The 18,763-nt window shown below is 49.4% G+C and overlaps 1 protein-coding gene across 2 annotated transcripts in view; it reads right to left on the bottom strand.

Moving 5' to 3' along the window:
• Positions 1-18,763, bottom strand: part of MDM4 (MDM4 regulator of p53) — a 169,802-nt gene that overhangs the window by 71,586 nt on the left and 79,453 nt on the right. Inside the window, exons 2-6 of one of the 2 annotated variants that reach the window (XM_069633116.1) lie at positions 18,206-18,280; positions 6,330-6,345; positions 5,550-5,683; positions 4,739-4,788; positions 1,509-1,576 (exon numbers count right to left, since the gene is read on the bottom strand). In XM_069633116.1, the coding sequence (XP_069489217.1) occupies positions 1,509-1,576; positions 4,739-4,788; positions 5,550-5,680 (249 nt within the window). In that variant the 5' untranslated portion in view covers positions 5,681-5,683; positions 6,330-6,345; positions 18,206-18,280. The remainder of the gene's footprint in view (positions 1-1,508; positions 1,577-4,738; positions 4,789-5,549; positions 5,684-6,329; positions 6,346-18,205; positions 18,281-18,763) is intronic. The other variant, XM_069633115.1, reaches the window with a different exon arrangement.

Here is an 18,763-nt window from a genome sequence, read left to right as displayed (position 1 = left end):
GAGACAAGGCATCTTTCCCAAAATATGGATGACAGCCGTATAGGAAACTGAGAAAGGACTTCTCAAGTTGCCCAGGCAACATTATATACACGCCTGCACTAGGGGGCTCGCATTTCGAATCCGACGCTTGAAGCGGAAAATCTGAATTTTAAGGTAAGCCCTGAGACTACGTTTAAGCCCACCCAAATGACGGGCCAATCAGGAAATGGCCCGCTCGAAAATGGCAGGCTTTGACATGCCGCCCCGTTTTCATTTCATTTTGCTAACTCATTTCACCGACTTATAACAAACACGAGTATCGTATACCAACGCGCAACATTACAAACGTATGTTACTAATAGACAAGGCCTTAAATTCAGTGTAGATGTTACAGTTAATGATGTTTTTTACCAATGCCTAACGCCTAACACACAACACTACAAACGTGTGTTATAATAGACACAGCTTCAAATTCACTGTACATGTTACAGTCAATGATGTGCTTTGCCAATGCCTAACACTTTAAGGATATATACATTTCTTCAAAAAAAGCAGACAACCAGGAGTAGTTTATAGGTTGCACTAGGAAGGAATTTTTGTTGCACACTGAATTAAGAGAGTAGGAAAAACCTGTAAACCTGATGCTATGTTTTGTTTTCATTTTTTTTCAAGTGCTAGAAGCGCTTGTGAGTCTGATGGGACTCTTTCGGCAAACACGATATCAGTGAATGTTTTGCACCGAGACGACAGGTAAGCCCTGTCTGGAGGCGAATTCAATTTAAAATTTTTGATTTAACTCTTAGATGAATTTAAATCTAACCACAAGCCCATTTATTTTGTTTTTCCCTTTCCATGTTCCAACATGACGTTTCCTTTCCTCTCCTCCACGACACTTCCTTATGTTTGGCCACCAAAACTGGGCATTATGATGGTATGTTTTTTGTCTCCATTATGAATGCACAATGATTTGTTCTAATCACAATGTAAAAACATATGTTAAATGGTTTTTTTGACGTATTATTAATCTTTATGTTTTCAGCATATTGAAAGTTTGTTAAAGCCCGGATTTGAAAAAGGCACACGTAGGGTGCCGAAACATGTGTCATCCATATGGGCAATCAATAAATATATTAAGAATAGATACAAAATTGTGTGTCGTCGACAGTCTGTGGCACAGTAATAGATGGGTGCAGATACAATTTTTCACTATATGCAAACTTACCTGCTAGGTGCCAAAGCCAAAAAGGATATAACAGACAAAACATGTTTATTTCCTGAGACAGTGATAGCCGGATCAATGGGGTGGCAGGGAGCAGAAATGCAATCCAAGGGTGAATAGAAAAAGCACCAGAGAAGAGGACTCTGGAAAGAAAGGAACAGAGAAGGGGCCACTCTGTCCCTGCTCTGTGGACCCCAGAGAACTTTTCAGAAACGCTGACACCAAAAAGTGAAAGAGCTCTGGGAGTTCCAGCCAGGCAGGTACAGAGAAGGGCCACTCTGCACAGCAAAACAACAACACAGGGTGTTACCTGCGGCTGGTCCTGGCGAAGAATACTGGTGTTCTGATCCCGTGCGACTGTGAGAGTCTTAACAGCATCTGTATTGCAGGTAAAGAAAAGAAACCCTCCCCAGTAATATCCATTCTCACAAGACAGGACGGAAGGAAACACAGATCGTGAGACAAGCCTGGCAGCAACACTGGCCCCAATGGGGAAATTAACGACAGGCGAAGCATATTTCCACCCAGTGCAAACTCCCTCTTGACCCATAGAGACTCAGTCCCACACAGAACAAATACACCATAAGGATGCATTCACAAGAGCATCATTCTAATCCAATCCTTGCCAAAAGAGCACTCTTCTCAGTGCCATCCCAGAACATTCAACTGGCCTTCAATGCAGAGGGGTGGGGGGCAGGGGGGGGGGGTGCTATGGCAGACCTGTTGCACTGCGTCAATCTCCTACACTTTAGGTATACTTTGCCTAACCATCAGTCCGGGACCCCTCTGCATCTTGCACACAAGCAACTATAAGCTGGGAGAGTGCAAGTAACACCACAGCCAATGGCTACTGCCAGCATGTTTGAGCTCGGCTGCACCCTTCAATGTAAACCTTCACTACTAAACCCCAAACTATTCAATAAAAAGATCTCCAGGAACTAAGTGTAAGAATCCAATTGTGGACAGTGCTCTCCAAGGCAATACTTTCCAAAGTCATGCATATTTATTTCAGACAAAAATTGCACTTTCTTCTGTCTCTGACAAATGAAATCGGGGACTGTAAAGGCAAGTCATGACTCGAGACCAAAACTAATATGCCGGGGCAAAAACAGATAAGGCAGCCCAGTATCAGTATTAAACGGAAAAACAGCCATTTAATTAAAAAGGGCACAGAGCAGACAGCCACAGTTTGCTACTCCTGCATCAGATATTTAAGAATATAAAATGTATGACATTTTGACCAAGCTGTGGAGACTGCAGCAAGACGTTCCCCATTGCAACCCAACCCCATCTCTCCCAGTGACAACCTGTGCAATGCTTGCTATAAGCATCCCCAACCAGACAGCATGTAACACCAAATGCCGAGCGGCACAAGCAGCTTCCATTCTGATGCATGCCTCTGTAACTATATACAGTGGCTCCTTGATCTCGCCCATCAGCCGCTTTACTCGCAGGCATGTAGGCAAAACATTGCTTCTTTGGATTTCTGCTACTGCAGGGTCCAGCACAAATCCAGCTCAAGTGACCAAATGTCCGAACAAGACATTCTTATATACATTGTAAGCTGTATTTTTCCACTAGGCTGTTAACTACCTTACCTACCTACCTTACTGACAGATTTGTAGAAATAAGATCCTTCAGACCCGCAAGAATCTCCAATGCCAACACACTTATCATTCCTAGATTTAAACTCACCAAGGCTGGAGGCGCCAGCTTCCCCGTCCGGGCAGCCCAAGTATGGAACTCACTACCCCCACACTATACGCGAGGAGAAATCCAGATCCAATTACATTAAGCATCTGAAACAACTGGTCAGCTAGCTAGCGATACTTACCCCCCCCCCCCACACACTATCCTGATATACTTCCTGCAAACGGTTTAATATTCTGTATATAATTCACTGTACTGGGGATACATGTTGTATGTGTAACTATGTAACTACGTAACCTATGCCTTGCATATCCTGTACTGCTGCGCCCTATTACCCTTGGGTCTGGTGCACATTATAAATTAATAAAACAAACAAAAAAACAGGAATTTAAAACTTTTAGCACAAACCGGAATGCCACAGGTCCTGCATCTTTCAGCCTTATCAAGTTCATGAAATTTTTATCCAGAAAAAGTATTCCAATAATCTTTTAGTGTGCATCTGAAGGACAGTTTGCCAGAACACTAATAACTTCTGTCAGAGCCTGACCCATTAACGTATTAAATTCCATTAAGTACAATTCCACATTCTTTCCTCATCCTGTATCAATATAAGCCCAAAGTTAAGGCCACAGGACATTTGTGGACCAATAACGCTGCCGTGAGATCATTTCCAAGGGCAGAGAGTCACTAAAAGGAAGCACACAACGAAGAAGCTTCAGAGAATTAGGATGGGACAAATTGCTCAGGGAACAACGTAGAAAGTCTAAAAACAAATGGACTCTCACCCTGTTCCCAACAATCGAGGCATACTAACTGCAAACCCCCTCACCCCTCACCACCAACTGGGTTTGAGCCAATGGCAGTGGGAGAGCCATGGGTGACCTACAGCAATTCTGCCAGGCATGTCTCACTGCTGCAATGCACACACAAGCAGCACACAACAGATATCACACCACATGAAATCCTCACTGCACTAAACTCCAAGGGTTCTTGTTCCAATGATTTAGGTGACAAAAGATGCCTGGTTGCCTGCTGTAAGCTTTCAGCTCTCCCAGTCAGAGGAGATATGCTACATGGGACATACATCCCACAAAATATCCTTCCACTCACTGTCCCCCACTTCAATGCGCCCAACCCTGGCTATTGAGACAGGGTTTTGGGCATTAGAGCCCTGCTAGCGTTTCGAAGCTGCAAACTGTCCTTCCCGGAGTACCCAGAATTACTGACTACCCTCCCACAATAACAGGCCTTGGTCTAAAGGCATATGGTGCACAATCTAGATGCCAATTGCTGTAACCATCAGCCATCAGAGCTCCTAAATCCTCCCAGCCCCACCCACCAAAGAACACTGTGCTTGACAGTGGGCTGACCAGAGCTCTTGTGCAGACAAATACACGTGCTGAACGTCAGCTCGCTTAAGTCCACTGCTTCAAATCTGTCCCCAGAAAGTAAGCAGGTTACCCTAATAAAAAAATAAACTAAAAAACCAACCACGAGGACATGCCTGGATTCTTCTCAGTTCTTCATGATTTGCTCAGGGTCAGTGGCTAACAGTAGCCAAGTAGGTGGCTGAAGCACCCAGAACAAGCAAAACTTAGCCAAACATTCATGCACCAATAGTTCTGCAGGATGAAGGGATAAAAAGGGGAGAAAAATGAAAAGGCCCTGTTCTACTGAGCAGCACACAGATTGGATGGTGCAAACTAACCGTTTGCTTATCTGCACTCAAAGCGGCTGCGTACAGGTGCAGCAATGTAGAAACTCTAGAAACTGCAAAGCAGAAACAATATCTCCCAACACATGTTCCCTTGCAGGATTATGTGCAAAACACCCCACCGGTGCACGGTGGGAGAAATTTACTCTTGCATGTAATAGCAGGGGCGTACTTACCTGGAAGCGAGGCAGGTAACAGGTTCCGTTTCAGCATGTCGTAAAGTGGGCTGCAGGAGAAAGATAGGGGTAAACACTTGACCGTCTTACGACATCCTCTTCTGAAGACACATTAGCACAACACACCTCAGAAAGGCCAATTTTGCAAATCCTAATCTGCAATGTGCTTGAAAATGATGAGCACGTTGATCTGCAGTGTACATGAAGTGACTGCCTTCCAGAGAGCCGCCTCCTGAGCAGAAAAGGGTGGGAATAGCCTAGTGTTGTCCTAAGCTAAAGGTTCCAAGCTTCTGCTAGCCACGGAACACCTGGAGGGCTCACGTATGCTCCAGCCAGATACGGACCCCAATGAAGCATGGATCTGCACTGTGGAGGCAGTGCGCCAATGGTGAAGCTCTTCAGAAACAGTCAATCTAAACAGCATGGTCATGCGTCATCTCTAGACTCCTGTACAAGTACTACATTTAAACATAGTCCTGAAAAGTTGGCTAATTCTAATCTCGATCCACCGACCTGCCTCCTCCCCTTGCCCCCACTCACCCTGAAAATACTCAAACACTAAGCTCAAAAATGCAGCTAACATGCTTAGCTGCTGACCTCCCAGCGTGCTTAGTAGCGCAATACTTTCCAGAGCATTGCATCTGCAGGGACACTGATAACAATCGTGCAGCAATAATCTCTTGCTGTACCTCCATTTGCTGCTTTCCAAATCCTCCACACTCACACTGACACATTCTAGCTAATTCTGCTCTAAGGTTACAGCCGTTTTGCATCCCCTTTCTAGAAAGGAAAAAAGAAATCCAGACCTTACCTGGGATCTTTGACAGAAAAGCTTTGGATTCCGAGGAGGACCCCCAAGTCATCGTCTCCACAGCGCACGATGTGCTGCTGCTCCTTATCGTACAATTGCTTGATCATGATATACTGCCCCAGGTAATGCATGACCTGTGAATAAAGAAGGGCAGACTATAAACCACCATCTCCTCAGCAGGCAGGATCCACAAGATCCCCTCTACCCCTCTAGCGACGCATTCCATTGGGTGAAAAAGTGAACACAAGTGCCTTTACTAATGCAACCATACTGAGATAATCAAGTTTGTTGTGTTCTACCACAAAAAGAAAAACAATCATGTATAACCAGAGTGAGTGATAATCATCGACGGGCTCTCAATACAGGACTTCAGTGGGTAGGATTATGGCAATCATGACATGTGGGACACTAATATTACGCAAGGTCTAATATTAATATTAAGCAAGGTCTTCTGACGCAAGGCCCGAGAAGACGAAGCCGAATGGGACATCCCAGGCATTTTCAACTGTCTCATGTGTTATCTAACCTTGCAGATGGGGAGAAAAAGGAGGAGGCGGGGGGTTGGCGGGGGTAGGCAGCATTACAATATTACCAGTGGCACTTCATGCTGGGGGCTCAAAAAAATTAAGCAGGTCAGGGGACAGATGCAGAACTACCAAGTGGCTGGACAGTCCATGCTTAATACAATTCTCAAGTCATTAAACCAACACACAACTGATTGTAGGGCCAGACAATCTATTGCACTATAGTGTTAAAGTGGCCTGTGACAAGATTACTTACCGGTTAATGTAGTCAACTGTGCAAAAGAAACACAAATTAACAACAAATTAAAAAGGGAGCTCCAAGAGTTCAAAAAAGAGCCCTTCCTAGAAGGGAAGATGCAATAATGCTTTTCTTGTTTGTTTATTATTTGTAATGCGCAATCCATACCCTAGGGTAACGGTGCGCAGCATTTACAAGAGATTGCAAGACTTAGTTACGACAAAAGGACTGTCAAGATACAACAAAATATGCAATATACAATAACAGCAGGAATATATACAACTGTGCAAACGGGCATCATTAGGTGCAATAGAGATGAGTCTGAGCATTAGGCGGCTAGCTGTAGTGCGGGAGCCTACGTTTTCAGCCATGAGATGACCTTCGCTCAGAAGTTCTGATAGTGCAGGTCCATTCTTAAGGGTGGTGGAAGGGAGTTCCAGAGTTGTGCTGCTTTGACTGGGAAGCTGTTACCGCCTATGGTGGAGCGTTTAAAATTTGGGACAGAAAGGCAGTATTTATATGGTATTCTTGTTGGTCTCAGTGAGGTCTGTCTATGGAATCTGTCAATGAGATAGGGGTGTCATTGTTGAGTGATTTGTGTGCAAGTGAGGCAGTCTTGAGGAGGATTTTGGTAACAGTAAGCCAGTTGCTCTGTTGACTATATGCAGAGATATGCTCTTTTCTAGAGATGCCTAGAGCCGCCCTGAGAGCGTTGTTCTGGAGGGCTTGGAGTTTACTGGTAATGGCTCTGGTAGACCCAAGATAGAGCGTTGCAGTAGTCCAGGCGGGATAGTATGAGGGCTCTGGCAAGGGTCAAGCAGCTAGAGTCGGACAGAAAGGGTTTGGCTGCACAGATCAATTTACAGGTGTAGGCCGATGAGGCTAGGGATTTCACCTGTCTGTGGAAGGAGAGGGTGGAGTCCAGGTAAAAACCTAGGGTTTTAACCTCTTGTCCCACCTTAATGCAGTTGCCATCAATCATAAAGGAGCAATAGTCGGAGTCCAGTTTCTTCAGGCTAGTAGTAGTGCCTAGAATTATGAGTTCAGTTTTATCATCATTCAGGCATTAGCCCATGTGTGGCCATCCATGCCTGGATGACGATGTACACTCTATTCACCAAGGCCGAATCCTTTCCATAATCTCCAGAAAGTGGAAGGAGGATCTGGGTATCATCCACGTAACCAGAAGCTGGGCGGAAAAAAACAATCTGAGGGACCTCGACGCGTGAGGGATTATGGGTACAACGCACGTCACTATAGGGATAGTGTTACAGACACGCCTTGTCGACGTCCCCTTTTCGACTACGAAAAACAAAATGCAATACTCCGCAGTGACCACTGGATGTCAGACCTATGCACAGCATGTGTTTCTAAGCAGATTAACAAACATCAGAAAGTTTCTTACCTGTAACTCCATTTCTCCAGCATTGGTATCTTTCATGGATTCACATGCTTAGAATATTCCCCGTCGACAGACTGGGAACCCTTGGTAAGCTTATAAAGCCTTTTCCTGTAGGAAAACGTTTGACACTTGTGTCCCATCTACGTCGTTTTGGGCCGCACACGCACGCCCCACTAGGACGTAGTGGTATAAATGCCCCGCCCCCGCGGCTCCCTTCAGATTTCGACCCCTCCAAAGTGGAACGGGGTGAAACAAAAAAACTACAAGATGATTGGATTTTGGGGAGGCCGGAGGGCGCATGTGAATCCATGAAAGATACCAATGCTGGAGAAATGGAGTTACAAGTAAGAAACTATTCCCTTCTCCAGCATTGGATCTTTCATGGATTCACATGCTTAGAATAGAATGCACAGCAGTGAACTTGAAAACAATGCAGGAGGTGTAAATGCAATCCAGCACCCATCCCATCCTGCAAAAGGCGAATCATGATCACATAAGATTAGAAATTAACAACATACCACAGTACTACACCGAGTAATATTTATATAAGCCAAAAAAGCATACATAAAACACACGCATTTACCTCCATGCGTATATTCGTACATATATGCATATACAAATACATATCCAAACCAGCATACACCCTTCTCAAAAGAGAAAGGGCTTACCTTATTGAAAAAGATGTCGCAAGACTGCTCGTCCCATTTGTATCTCGTTCGCATGCTGTCGTTCGAGGCAGTAGTGGCAGGTGAATGTATGGGGCACTGACCATGCTGCCGCCCTGCAAATGTCCCCCGCCCACAACGCCGTCGACGAAGTCGCCCTGGTCGAGTGAGCTCTCGGACGTCCTTGTGGCGGTTTTCCCGCTTTTGAGTGACAGAAGGCAATCGTCGACGAGACCCATCGGGCCAGTCCTTGTTTTGAAATTGCCTTCCCCTTTGCCAAAGGCCCATATGCAATGAAGAGTTGCTGCATAGATCGAAGTTGTTGAGTTCGATGAAGGTAAAATTTTAGAGCTCTCTTGACATCCAGGGTATGCAAGACCTTTTCCGCAGCTGATGAGGGAGTTGCGAAGAAGGTGGGCAGGACAATGGATGAATGTTTATGATAAGTCCTAGGAACTTTGCGGATGAAACGAGGACTCGTTGACAAGATCACTTTGTCTTTGAAAAATCTGAGATATGGAGGGTCTATGACCAATGGCTGCAACTCAGATCCGTCTAGCCGATGTTATGGCTATTAGAAAAGCCACTTACCATGATAAAAACATCGACGACGTGGCCATTGGCTCAAAGGTTGGTTTCATTAACCCTGCAAGTACCATGTTAAGGCTCCACGTCGGCGGAATACTCTTAGCCGGGGGAAACATCGGGAATAAACCTCTCATGAAGTGTTTCACTAACCTGTCACTAAACAAGGGCGTCGATTTCCTCCCTCTTGTGAACCTAGAGATGGCCGCCAGACGAACATTTAGTGATGAAAAAGACAAACCACTCTTCGCCAAGTGTAGTAGATACGGGAGAAGCTGTTCTAGAGTAACCCTCAGAGGTTCCACTCCTGCCTGTCCTTGGCACCACTTACAGAATCTCCTCCACTTACACCTGTAGGACTTGTTGGTGGACGGGGACCGCGCAGCCTGTAATATCTTCAGACAGTCCGAGGGAATGTTCAAGGCACCAAATCTGAAAAGTCAGGAGCCAAGCTGTGAGGTTGAGGCTGCTCGGGTTGCGATGCCACACCGTTCCTTCGTCCCGGGACAAGAGGTTGGGCACCTTCGGGAACATTATCGGGTGATCCGCTGACAGATGAAGCAGGTCGGAAAACCATGGTTGCCTCGGCCAACACGGCGCTATCAGGATGATTCGGCACCTGTATCTGTGTATCCACTGGAGAGTTCTCCGTATCAGAGGGAACGCGTAGAGGAACTTGCCCGTCCACGGGAAGGAAAACGCTTCTCCCACCGAATCTTCCTGTGGCCACCTGCTGGCGTACATCTCGCACTTCTTGTTCGCCTTCGTGGCGAAGAGATCCAGCGGAGGTCGCCCCCATTTCTCGAAGACCTTCGACAATTGATCGGTGTCCATTTCCCACTCTTGAATCCGGTCCATGTTTCTGCTGAGAGAATCCACCTGCTTGTTCCTTACTCCTGGAAGGTGATGAGCTACGATGGATATATCGTGTTTTGGAGCCCAGTGCCACACCTGAGCCTCGATGGAGGGTTGTGGATCGCGTGCCGCCTTGCTTCCTTAAGTAAAACATTGCTGTGGTGTTGTCCGTCAAAACTCTCACTGTGGATCCCCTGATATGAGGCAGGAACGCCCTCAGGGCCCAGCGGACCGCTCTCAATTCCAGAACGTTAATGTGCAGGAGAGATTCCTTCTGAGACCAAGGGCCTTGTGTCTGCAGAGTGCCCATGTGCGCTCACCACGGTGAACCGGAACTCCGGCTCCTGTAGGGGTACTCCTTTGGAAATATTCTGAACTCTCTTCCACCACCGAAGAGTTGATAGGAGCTCGTTGTCGTCGACGGTCACCCTGTCTGACCAGAGGCCCTGAGCCTGCGTCCAACGATCCGCCAAAAACTGTTGTACTGGCCTCATGAAAAGGCGGCAGTTGGGCACCAGAGGAATGCAGGTCGCCATAGCTCCCAGGATTGATGCATATTTTCTCACCGACAGTCTGGAATTGATTTTCAACTGACTTGCCAATCGACTGAGCCTGGTGATCCTGTCGAGGGATGGTCTGACTAACCCCAACTGGTTCTCAAACTGTGCACCCAGAAACACCAAGCTTTTGGACGGCGTGAACGAGGATTTTTTGAAGTTTATCGCAAACCCCAATCGTTGCAAGAGGCTCATGGTGTCCTGTAGACTCCTGTGCGTTGACGCCGGGGGGGGATCCCCTCACCAACCAGTCGTCGAGATACGGGTATACATGGTGGCCTTGCCTTCTCAGCCAGGCTGCCACCGAAGCCAGGCATTTCGTGAAAGTTCTGGGAGAAGATTTCAGTCCAAAAGGGAAGAACTGTGAACTGGTAGTGAGTCCGCCCTACCACAAATCTTAGGTACTTCTTGTGTCGCCGACAAATCGGTATGTGGAAGTACGCGTCCTGCAGGTCCAGAGACGCCAGAAAATCCCCTTCTTGAAATGACCCGATCACCTCCTGGAGCGTGAGCATCTTGAACTATGTTTTTCAAGAACTTGTTTAGTTTGCGCATTTGTAGGATGGGACGCCATTTTCCATTTGGCTTTTTCACCACAAAGTATCGGGAATAAACCCCTTGACCCCTCTGTGAGGACGGGACCAGTTCTATAGCCCCTTTTTGTAGCATAAGTGCTACTTCCTGCAGCAACACGCTCAGATGGGATTGAGCTAGACATGCCGGTGGAATATGCGGAGGGTTGCTCTTGAATTTCAGGGAATGTCCGTATTTTACAGTGTCCAACACCCATTGATCTGTTATTAGCTCCCATTCGTTGATGTAACATGATACTCTGCCCCCCAGAACGTTCCGATGCCCGTCATTGCTGGTCCTTGCTCTGTTTATCCCTCGCCGACAACGAGTAACCTGCTCTCTTGTTGGGGGCTTGGTAGTCCCAGCGACGTTTAGCCGGTTGCGAAGCTCGCCTGTATCCCTGAGAGGAATATGCTGGCCTACCCGAAGGGTCGGTCCCTCGATGCTGAAAATCTGGAATTCCCCGATGCTCCTCTGAAGGGACAAAAAGACCGGAAACTCCGACCACTCTGGAGGGCCCCCAAGGAACGCGCCGTGTCCGAGTCCTCCTTCATGCCCTTCAGGGCTTCGTCGACCTTCTCGCCGAAGAGGAGGTCTCGTTCAAAAGGCATATCCAGTACCTTGTACTGCACCTCCAGTCGGAAGTTGGTGCATTTTAGCCATGCCTGTCGTCGGAGAACTACGTTGTTCACCTGCTTAAACCCCGACTCTGCAAGGTCTACTGCAATGTTAATGGCATGATTTGAAGCCTCCTCACCTTCCCTGACCAGCAACATAGCTGCTTTTCGATGTTCATCCGGAAGGTGTTCGAGTATAGGCGCCAACCGATGCCACATCTCCCTGTCGTATCTAGCAAGTATGGCGACAGAATTGGCCGCCTTCACTGTGGTAGCACCTACCGACAGTACTTTTTTGCCAAACGCATCCTGCAGTCTAGCATCACTTTCCGGGGGGGTCGTACACTTGTGTTGAGCCCTTGCCTTTCTCGCCGCCGCCTATACCACAGAGTCAGGTGTTGGTTGTGAGGAAAGGCACTTGGGAGTAGAGTCCGGGGCTTTGAATTTTTTCTCTAGGCGACCCTTCACCGCTGGCTCTGAGAAAGGGTGACGCATGGTTTGAAGACCTTCCTTCCACACATGATCCAGGATGGGCACTGAAAACACAGACCTTCTCCTTTTACCCATGTGGTCGAAAAGAAAACGGTCTTTCTTTTCTTCTTCTTGGGCCAGCTCGAATTCCGTGCAAGCCCTGGCCATCATGTTATGAAATGACCAGACATCGTCTGGGGGAAGACGGCTGAGCTGGGCTCCTCGGGGTTTCCAATTATGCAGCGGACTCCCAGGTCGGATCCCTGGAGGGGGAAAGTGAGACCACCGACGGCGCTCTGCTGCCTAATTCCGAATCCAACAGTTCCCCTTCCTCGCGGCGTGGGGCCGAGAGATTTGCTACCGGAGGCCCTGCCACGGGAGTTGAAGGCGGTGGGCGGCGAGACGGGCCTGGGTCGTTGACGACAGACCTGGCCGGAGTTGTTCAGGCAGTCTGTCATCCAGTGTCCTCAGCAGCGTTTGCAGCGTGGACAAGACCTCCAATGATAAAAATGATTGCGGATTGAGCGGTGGGGGGATGGGGTGGTGGGGGGGGGGATGGGTGGGGAGAACCCGGAATGCTCCCAGAGAAAGGTGTGGTAACTTGTAACCCCAGGTCTGTAGGGGCAGCTATCCTTTCACCCTCGTCTCCTGAGGACACCGACAAGGCCTCCTGCTGTAGAAGTGTGTCCGGCAAAATTGGGTCGTAGACCTCTGGGAGCCAGGCTTCTTGCGGGGTATCCGTCGATGAAGCAATAGTGGGCCCCGTCGTCGACGTCGTCGTCGCCTGCAATCCAGGAACGGTTCATGTCAACTGCGTCAGCGGCAGAGGAGTAGTTGACGACTGCCCAACCATCTACGACGGTGGTGGTCGCGCAGGCTTATGCGTTGCTCCCGCCTTTTCTGAACTCTACCTGCGTTTCTCTGTCTCTCAACTCAAGGTCGATCTAGGACGATCGCCCGGGAGGATTTAGATTTTTCTTTGTCTTTCCTCGCTGAAGAGGACGACGAAGAGGCCTTCTTCGAAGAAGAGTCCCTGGAATGGCCTACCGGCGATTCCTTGTCCACTGGTCGCGATTTCTTTCCCGGGGGTTCTGATGAGGATGTGCGGCACGGGGCCCCTGAAGATTTTGACACCGAGGCCGTGCTGCGTGTGGAGCCCACTTCCGAAGGCGGGTATGCCCCTGTTCCGTCGTTCAACCATGCGACAAGTCTGCAACTCCGATCCTTAAGAGTCTTCTGGGAGAAGCCCTTACATATGTCGCACTTGTCAGCCGAGTGATGAGGGTGCAGACAGTAAATGCAGTCCATATGTCCGTCCCCCTCGTAGACCTTTAGTCCGCACGTAGCGCACGGACGTAACAGTGCTTTTGCCGACATTAGGAGAAAAAAAAACGCAACAGCACAACCTAACCAAGTAGAAAATACACAAGGTGTTCCCATTTTGGAGACAGTTGAAATCTGAAGGGAGCCGCGGGGGCGGGGCATTTATACCACTACGTCCTAGTGGGGCGTGCGTGGCCCAAAACGACGTAGATAGGACACAAAAGTGTTGAACGTTTTCCTACAGGAAAAGGCTTTATAAGCTTACCGAGGGTTCCCAGTCTGTCGACGGGGAATATTCTAAGCATGTGAATCCATGAAAGATCCAATGCTGGAGAAACTGAGATGATCCAAATCATCGAAAAGGGGCTTGGTAAATATGTTGTACAAGGTAGGGGAGACGCAGAAGCCCTGTGGCACGCCACAATTGATGGGAAAGGGGTCTGCTGCAGCTGTAGGTGAAAAGACCCGCATTGTTCTGCCGTTGAGGAATGATCTGATCCATGTAATGGCCTCCGCAGAGAAATGGGCTGATGTATGTAAGTGGGAGCATAAGACGGAGTGGTCGACTAGGTCGAATGCTGTGGAGAGGTCCAATAGGAGAAGTAAGGAAGCTTGGCCATTATCCCTTAGCTTGTCGATCTGGGCTTTAAAGGTCGATGAGGGCAGTCTCGGTTCCATGTTGGGGACGGAAACCTGATTGCCTGGCTCAGAGTAGGTGGTGTTCTTCCAAATACTTCTGAATTATCTAGGCCAGAGAGTTTGGGAAGAAACCAAAGGGGCCAGTTATTGGGTAGTCTTTTGCGGAAAGTTGCCTTCTCCAAAGTGTCCAAAGGAGCAGTTTCTGGACTTCCAGAGGATTTGATGCCATGGACACAAGATTTATGTGGAGCATGGACTCCAGCAGTGCCATAGTCAGGAGAGTAATGCACCACATTCACAATTGTCACAACAGTTCTGCAGCAGTCAGTTTTGGGCTTTCCAGAGGCGATTACTGTGCTCGTTTGCCGACCGCCAGAGATTACAGCCGCGACACAACGAAGCAGGAGACCAAGACTGTTGGAACATTTACTGAGCATTAGGTAGCGGCAGGGTTGAGGGTCTGAGCCAGAAGAAAAGGAGAAAAAACACTGATTGGAGGCAGTCTGATGCAGAATTCCACCATCGTAATCTATCTTTTGAGGATGTGATCAGATTGCGAACACCCAGGGAACAGCGATTATTGAAGATAATCTTGCAAAGTCACATCAGATATGGGCCGGCCATGGAAGAAGAATCAGAAGGAGAGTTCAGAGGTGCGGTTGCAGGGCAAAGGGTAGCACAGGCCTTTGAAGCTTCACAGATTGGGAGGAGCAAAATGGAAGCAGGGCACCTGCTTGATGTCTAAGGAGGATTATAAACTAGCTGGTCTGAAATTGGGACTCAGGACTGGCAGAAAAGTGGCTCCCACTTCCTAATCCGGCGATGCAGACAGTGCGAGGAGGTTCATGGATAGTACGGTGGGGCAGCAGGGGGGGTTGCATGTGCCGCAGGTCTGTTCTTTCTGGTCTTGGAGGTAGGCTATTGTGGATGGTTGTGCGGTGTTCAGTCAATCCTCAAGCAGAAGGCCTTCCTGGAGTGCAGAGTAACAGTTCCTGTAGCAGACAAAGTGAAGGAGGGAGCGGGGGGGGCTGCTTCCATCACAGGGTGCAGTCATAAGTCACAGGCAATCATCTACTTGTCCTTCCAAGTAAGGTGTTGGTTACAGACAGGAGGAAAGCCATGTAAGGGGGGGCTAGTGCTTCTAAAGGGAACCTGAGTTCTGTAGGTGAGGGACTCGCCTGTACACGCAGAGTCAAGGGAAGGGAGCAACAATTAGTTCCTTTGGCCATTCGAGGTATTGGGCGCGCAGAGCCCAACAGTATTGCTCCGGATTCTACTATCATTAGCCGATGCAGTTTTGGTAGTTTCTCTTACAGCTGCAAGGGTGGGCGTCCTAAGGATTTGCAAATATACAGCATAGATTCCTTACTCAGATATTGAGGCGTGGAAGCACTGAGCAATAAATCCGCGCTAAAGTGAGAATGAGAGCACAGCGCGTTAAAAGAGCAAAGTCTCCAGGTTCACCCTGTGGTGTGATGAGAGCTGCAAGTCCAAGCAATGGGAGCTGGGTCCCCAGGATCACCTGTGGACCAGTGAGAGCTGCGAGTGCAAGCAATGGAAGCCGAGTCCCCAGGATCACCTGTGCCTCAGTGAGAGCTACGAGTACAAGCAATGGGAGCCGGGTCCCCAGGATCACCTGTGCCTCAGTGAGAGCTGCGAGTACAAGCAATGGGAGCTGGGTCTCCAGGGCCACCTGCGGCTCAGTGAGAGCTGCGAGTCCAAGCAATGGGAGCTGGGTCCCCAGGGTTACCTGTGGCTCAGTGAGAGCTGCGAGTACAAGCAATGGAAGGTGGGTCCCCAGGGTCACCCGTAGCTCAGTGAGAGCTGCAAGTCCAAGCAATGGGAGCTGGATCCCCAGGGTCACCTGTGGCTCAGTGAGAGCAGGGAGTACAAGCAATGGGAGCTGGATCCCCAGGGTCACCTGTGGCTCAGTGAGAGCAGGGAGTACAAGCAATGGGAGCTGGGTCCCCAGGGTCTCCCGTGCCTCAGTGAGAGCTGCCAGTCCAAGCAATGGGAGCTGGGTCCCCAGGGCCACCTGTGCCTCAGTGAGAGCTGCGAGTACAAGCAATGGGAGCTGGGTCTCCAGGGTCACCGTGCCTCAGTGAGAGCTGCGAGTACAAGCAATGTGAGCTGGGTCCCCATGGTCACCTGTGGCTCAGTGAGAGCTGCAAGTACAAGCAATGGGAGCTGGGTCCCCAGAGTCACCTGTGGCTCTGTGAGAGCTGCAAGTACAAGCAATGGGAGCTGGGTCCCCAGGGTCACCTGTGGCTCAGTGAGAGCTGTGAGTAAAAGCAATGGGAGCTGGGTCCCCATGGCGATCTGTGCCTCAGTGAGAGCTGTGAGTAAAAGCAATGGGAGCTGGGTCCCCAGGGCCACCTGTGCCTCAGTGAGAGCTGCCAGTTCAAGCAATGGGAGCTGGGTCCCCAGGGCCACCTGTGCCGTGATGAGAGCTGCCAGTTCAAGCAATGGGAGCCGGGTCCCCATGGTCACCTGTGGCTCAGTGAGAGCTGGGAGCACAAGTAATGGGAGCTGGGTCCCCAGGATCACCTGTGGCTAAGTGAGAGCTGGGAGCACAAGTAATGGGAGTTGGGTCCCCAGGGTCTCCTGTGGCTCAGTGAGAGCTGCGAGTACAAGCAATGGGAGCTGGGTCTCCAGGGTCACCTGTGGCTCAGTGAGAGCTGCGAGTACAAGCAATGGGAGCTGGGTCTCCAGGGCCACCTGTGCCTCAGTGAGTGCTGCGAGTCCAAGCAATGGGAGCTGGGTTCCCAGGGTCACCTGTGGCTCAGTGAGAGCTGCGAGTCCAGGCAGGGTCACCCGTGGCTCAGTGAGAGCTGCGAGTACGAGCCATGGGAGCTGGGTCCCCAGGGTCACCTGTGCCTCAGTGAGAGCTGCGAGTACAAGCAATGGGAGCTGGGTCCCCAGGATCACCTGTGCCTCGGTGAGAGCTGCGAGTCCAAGCAATGGGAGCTGGGTCTCCATAGCTACCCGTGGCTCAGTGAGAGCTGCGAGTCCAAGCAATGGGAGCTGGGTCCCCAGGATCACCTGTGGCTCAGTGAGAGCTGCGAGTACAAGCAATGTGAGCTGGGTCCCCAGGGTCACCCGTGGCTCAGTGAGAGCTGCGAGTCCAAGCAATGGGGGCTGGGTCCCCAGGGTCATCTGTGGCTCAGTGAGAGCTGCGAGTACAAGCAATGGGAGCTGGGTCTCCATGGCCACCTGTGCCTCAGTGAGAGCTGCGAGTACAAGCAATGGGAGCTGGGTCCCCAGGGTCACCCGTAGCTCAGTGAGAGCTGCGAGTACAAGTAATGGGAGTTGGGTCCCACGGGTCATCCGTAGCTCAGTGAGAGCTACGAGTACAAGCAATGGGAGCCGGGTCCCCAGGATCACCTGTGCCTCAGTGAGAGCTGCGAGTACAAGCAATGGGAGTTGGGTCCCCAGGGTCAAGCAATGGAAGCTGGGTCCCCAGGGTCACCTGTGGCTCGGAGACAGCAGAATACAAGCAATGGGAGCGGGTCCCCAGGTCACCCTGTGTCCCAAAGAGCCGCTTGATTACAAAAGGAAGGAGATGGATGCCTGAAATGGAAAGAGCCTACAACGTTTGAAGGGAGGAGGATGTATGACCATCTGGGCGCATACATAGCTGCCTGCCCCACCAAGGGAGGCAAACTGAGAAGCCTGTGTAGGCAGTTGCCACTAGCATTTCTTAGCAAGCCATCCAGTTATGCAAAGTATTCCAGTCATATTTTGAACATCCAAATCCAAAACTTCTACATTAACCGTCACTCATGCAATTGTACAATAGCACTCTCCTTGTCTACACAGAAAGGTAATCAAGTTCCCTACTTTATCACCCCCCCCCGTCCATCTTACCACTTCACCACATCCCTACATTAACCCAACCCAGCCTCACATTGGTTGCTTAAATTGAGACATCTATCACTCTATACCCACGTTATACTTGCAGGACCAAAGACATACAAATGGCTGAAGCCGCATTATAGCAAGACCCAAGATTTTAAGGTCAACAAACAAAGATTTAAATTTATAAATGTTATATCTGTCACCCCTGGTAAAATGAGCACATCCTTGTTCAGAGATATGGTCCATAAATCCGCTCTCTCAGAAGCATGCAGGTCTACTTTGTGTGGTGCGCCGGGCTGAACTCCTAGGGGCCCTCTACATTGTGGAGTGTTGACTCAACGCTACTCACCTCCTTCAATGTAAAGCTCTGCTCTCGAGCTCCAGCGACCTGCAGGATCCTCAGCAGTGCCAGCTGGGGTCGTACCTACACCACACAATACAGCAGAGGAAGAAATGAAAAGGAAAAGAAGGATTAGGAGTATGCATTGGGTTATTCTTCACTCCCACCTCTAGAGGTACGTGAAAGGGATACACAGTTAAAACAAGAACAGCACACAGCAGGAAAGAAGACTGCCAGCTTCCACATACATACTGCATAATGATTCTTTTTTTTAATGGATATTTACAGATTTTAGGGAGAGCTACAAATGGACTACGGCCGCTCCAGAGAGCTTATCCACCAGACCCAACATTGCAGTATCAGTAGTTGGCTCTAGTTAAGTCTATGGAAGGCATTTGGCTAGGGATCTAAGCCGGCAGAGAACGATACCAGGCCTTGAAGACACCCAGGGTAGCATTGACAGTTTGCATCACCTCCCACTCACTGTCTCCCAAATGAAGCTCTTCCAGACACAAGTCCCTCTTTCTCACCCTCCATATCTATTCCAGGGAATGTGGAGCCAATCCA

Source organism: Ambystoma mexicanum, chromosome 13, assembly GCF_040938575.1.
Source record: "Ambystoma mexicanum isolate Mex_15411 chromosome 13, UKY_AmexF1_1, whole genome shotgun sequence".
NCBI lineage: Eukaryota > Metazoa > Chordata > Amphibia > Caudata > Ambystomatidae > Ambystoma > Ambystoma mexicanum.
This window is presented reverse-complemented; position numbering and strand designations above follow the sequence as displayed.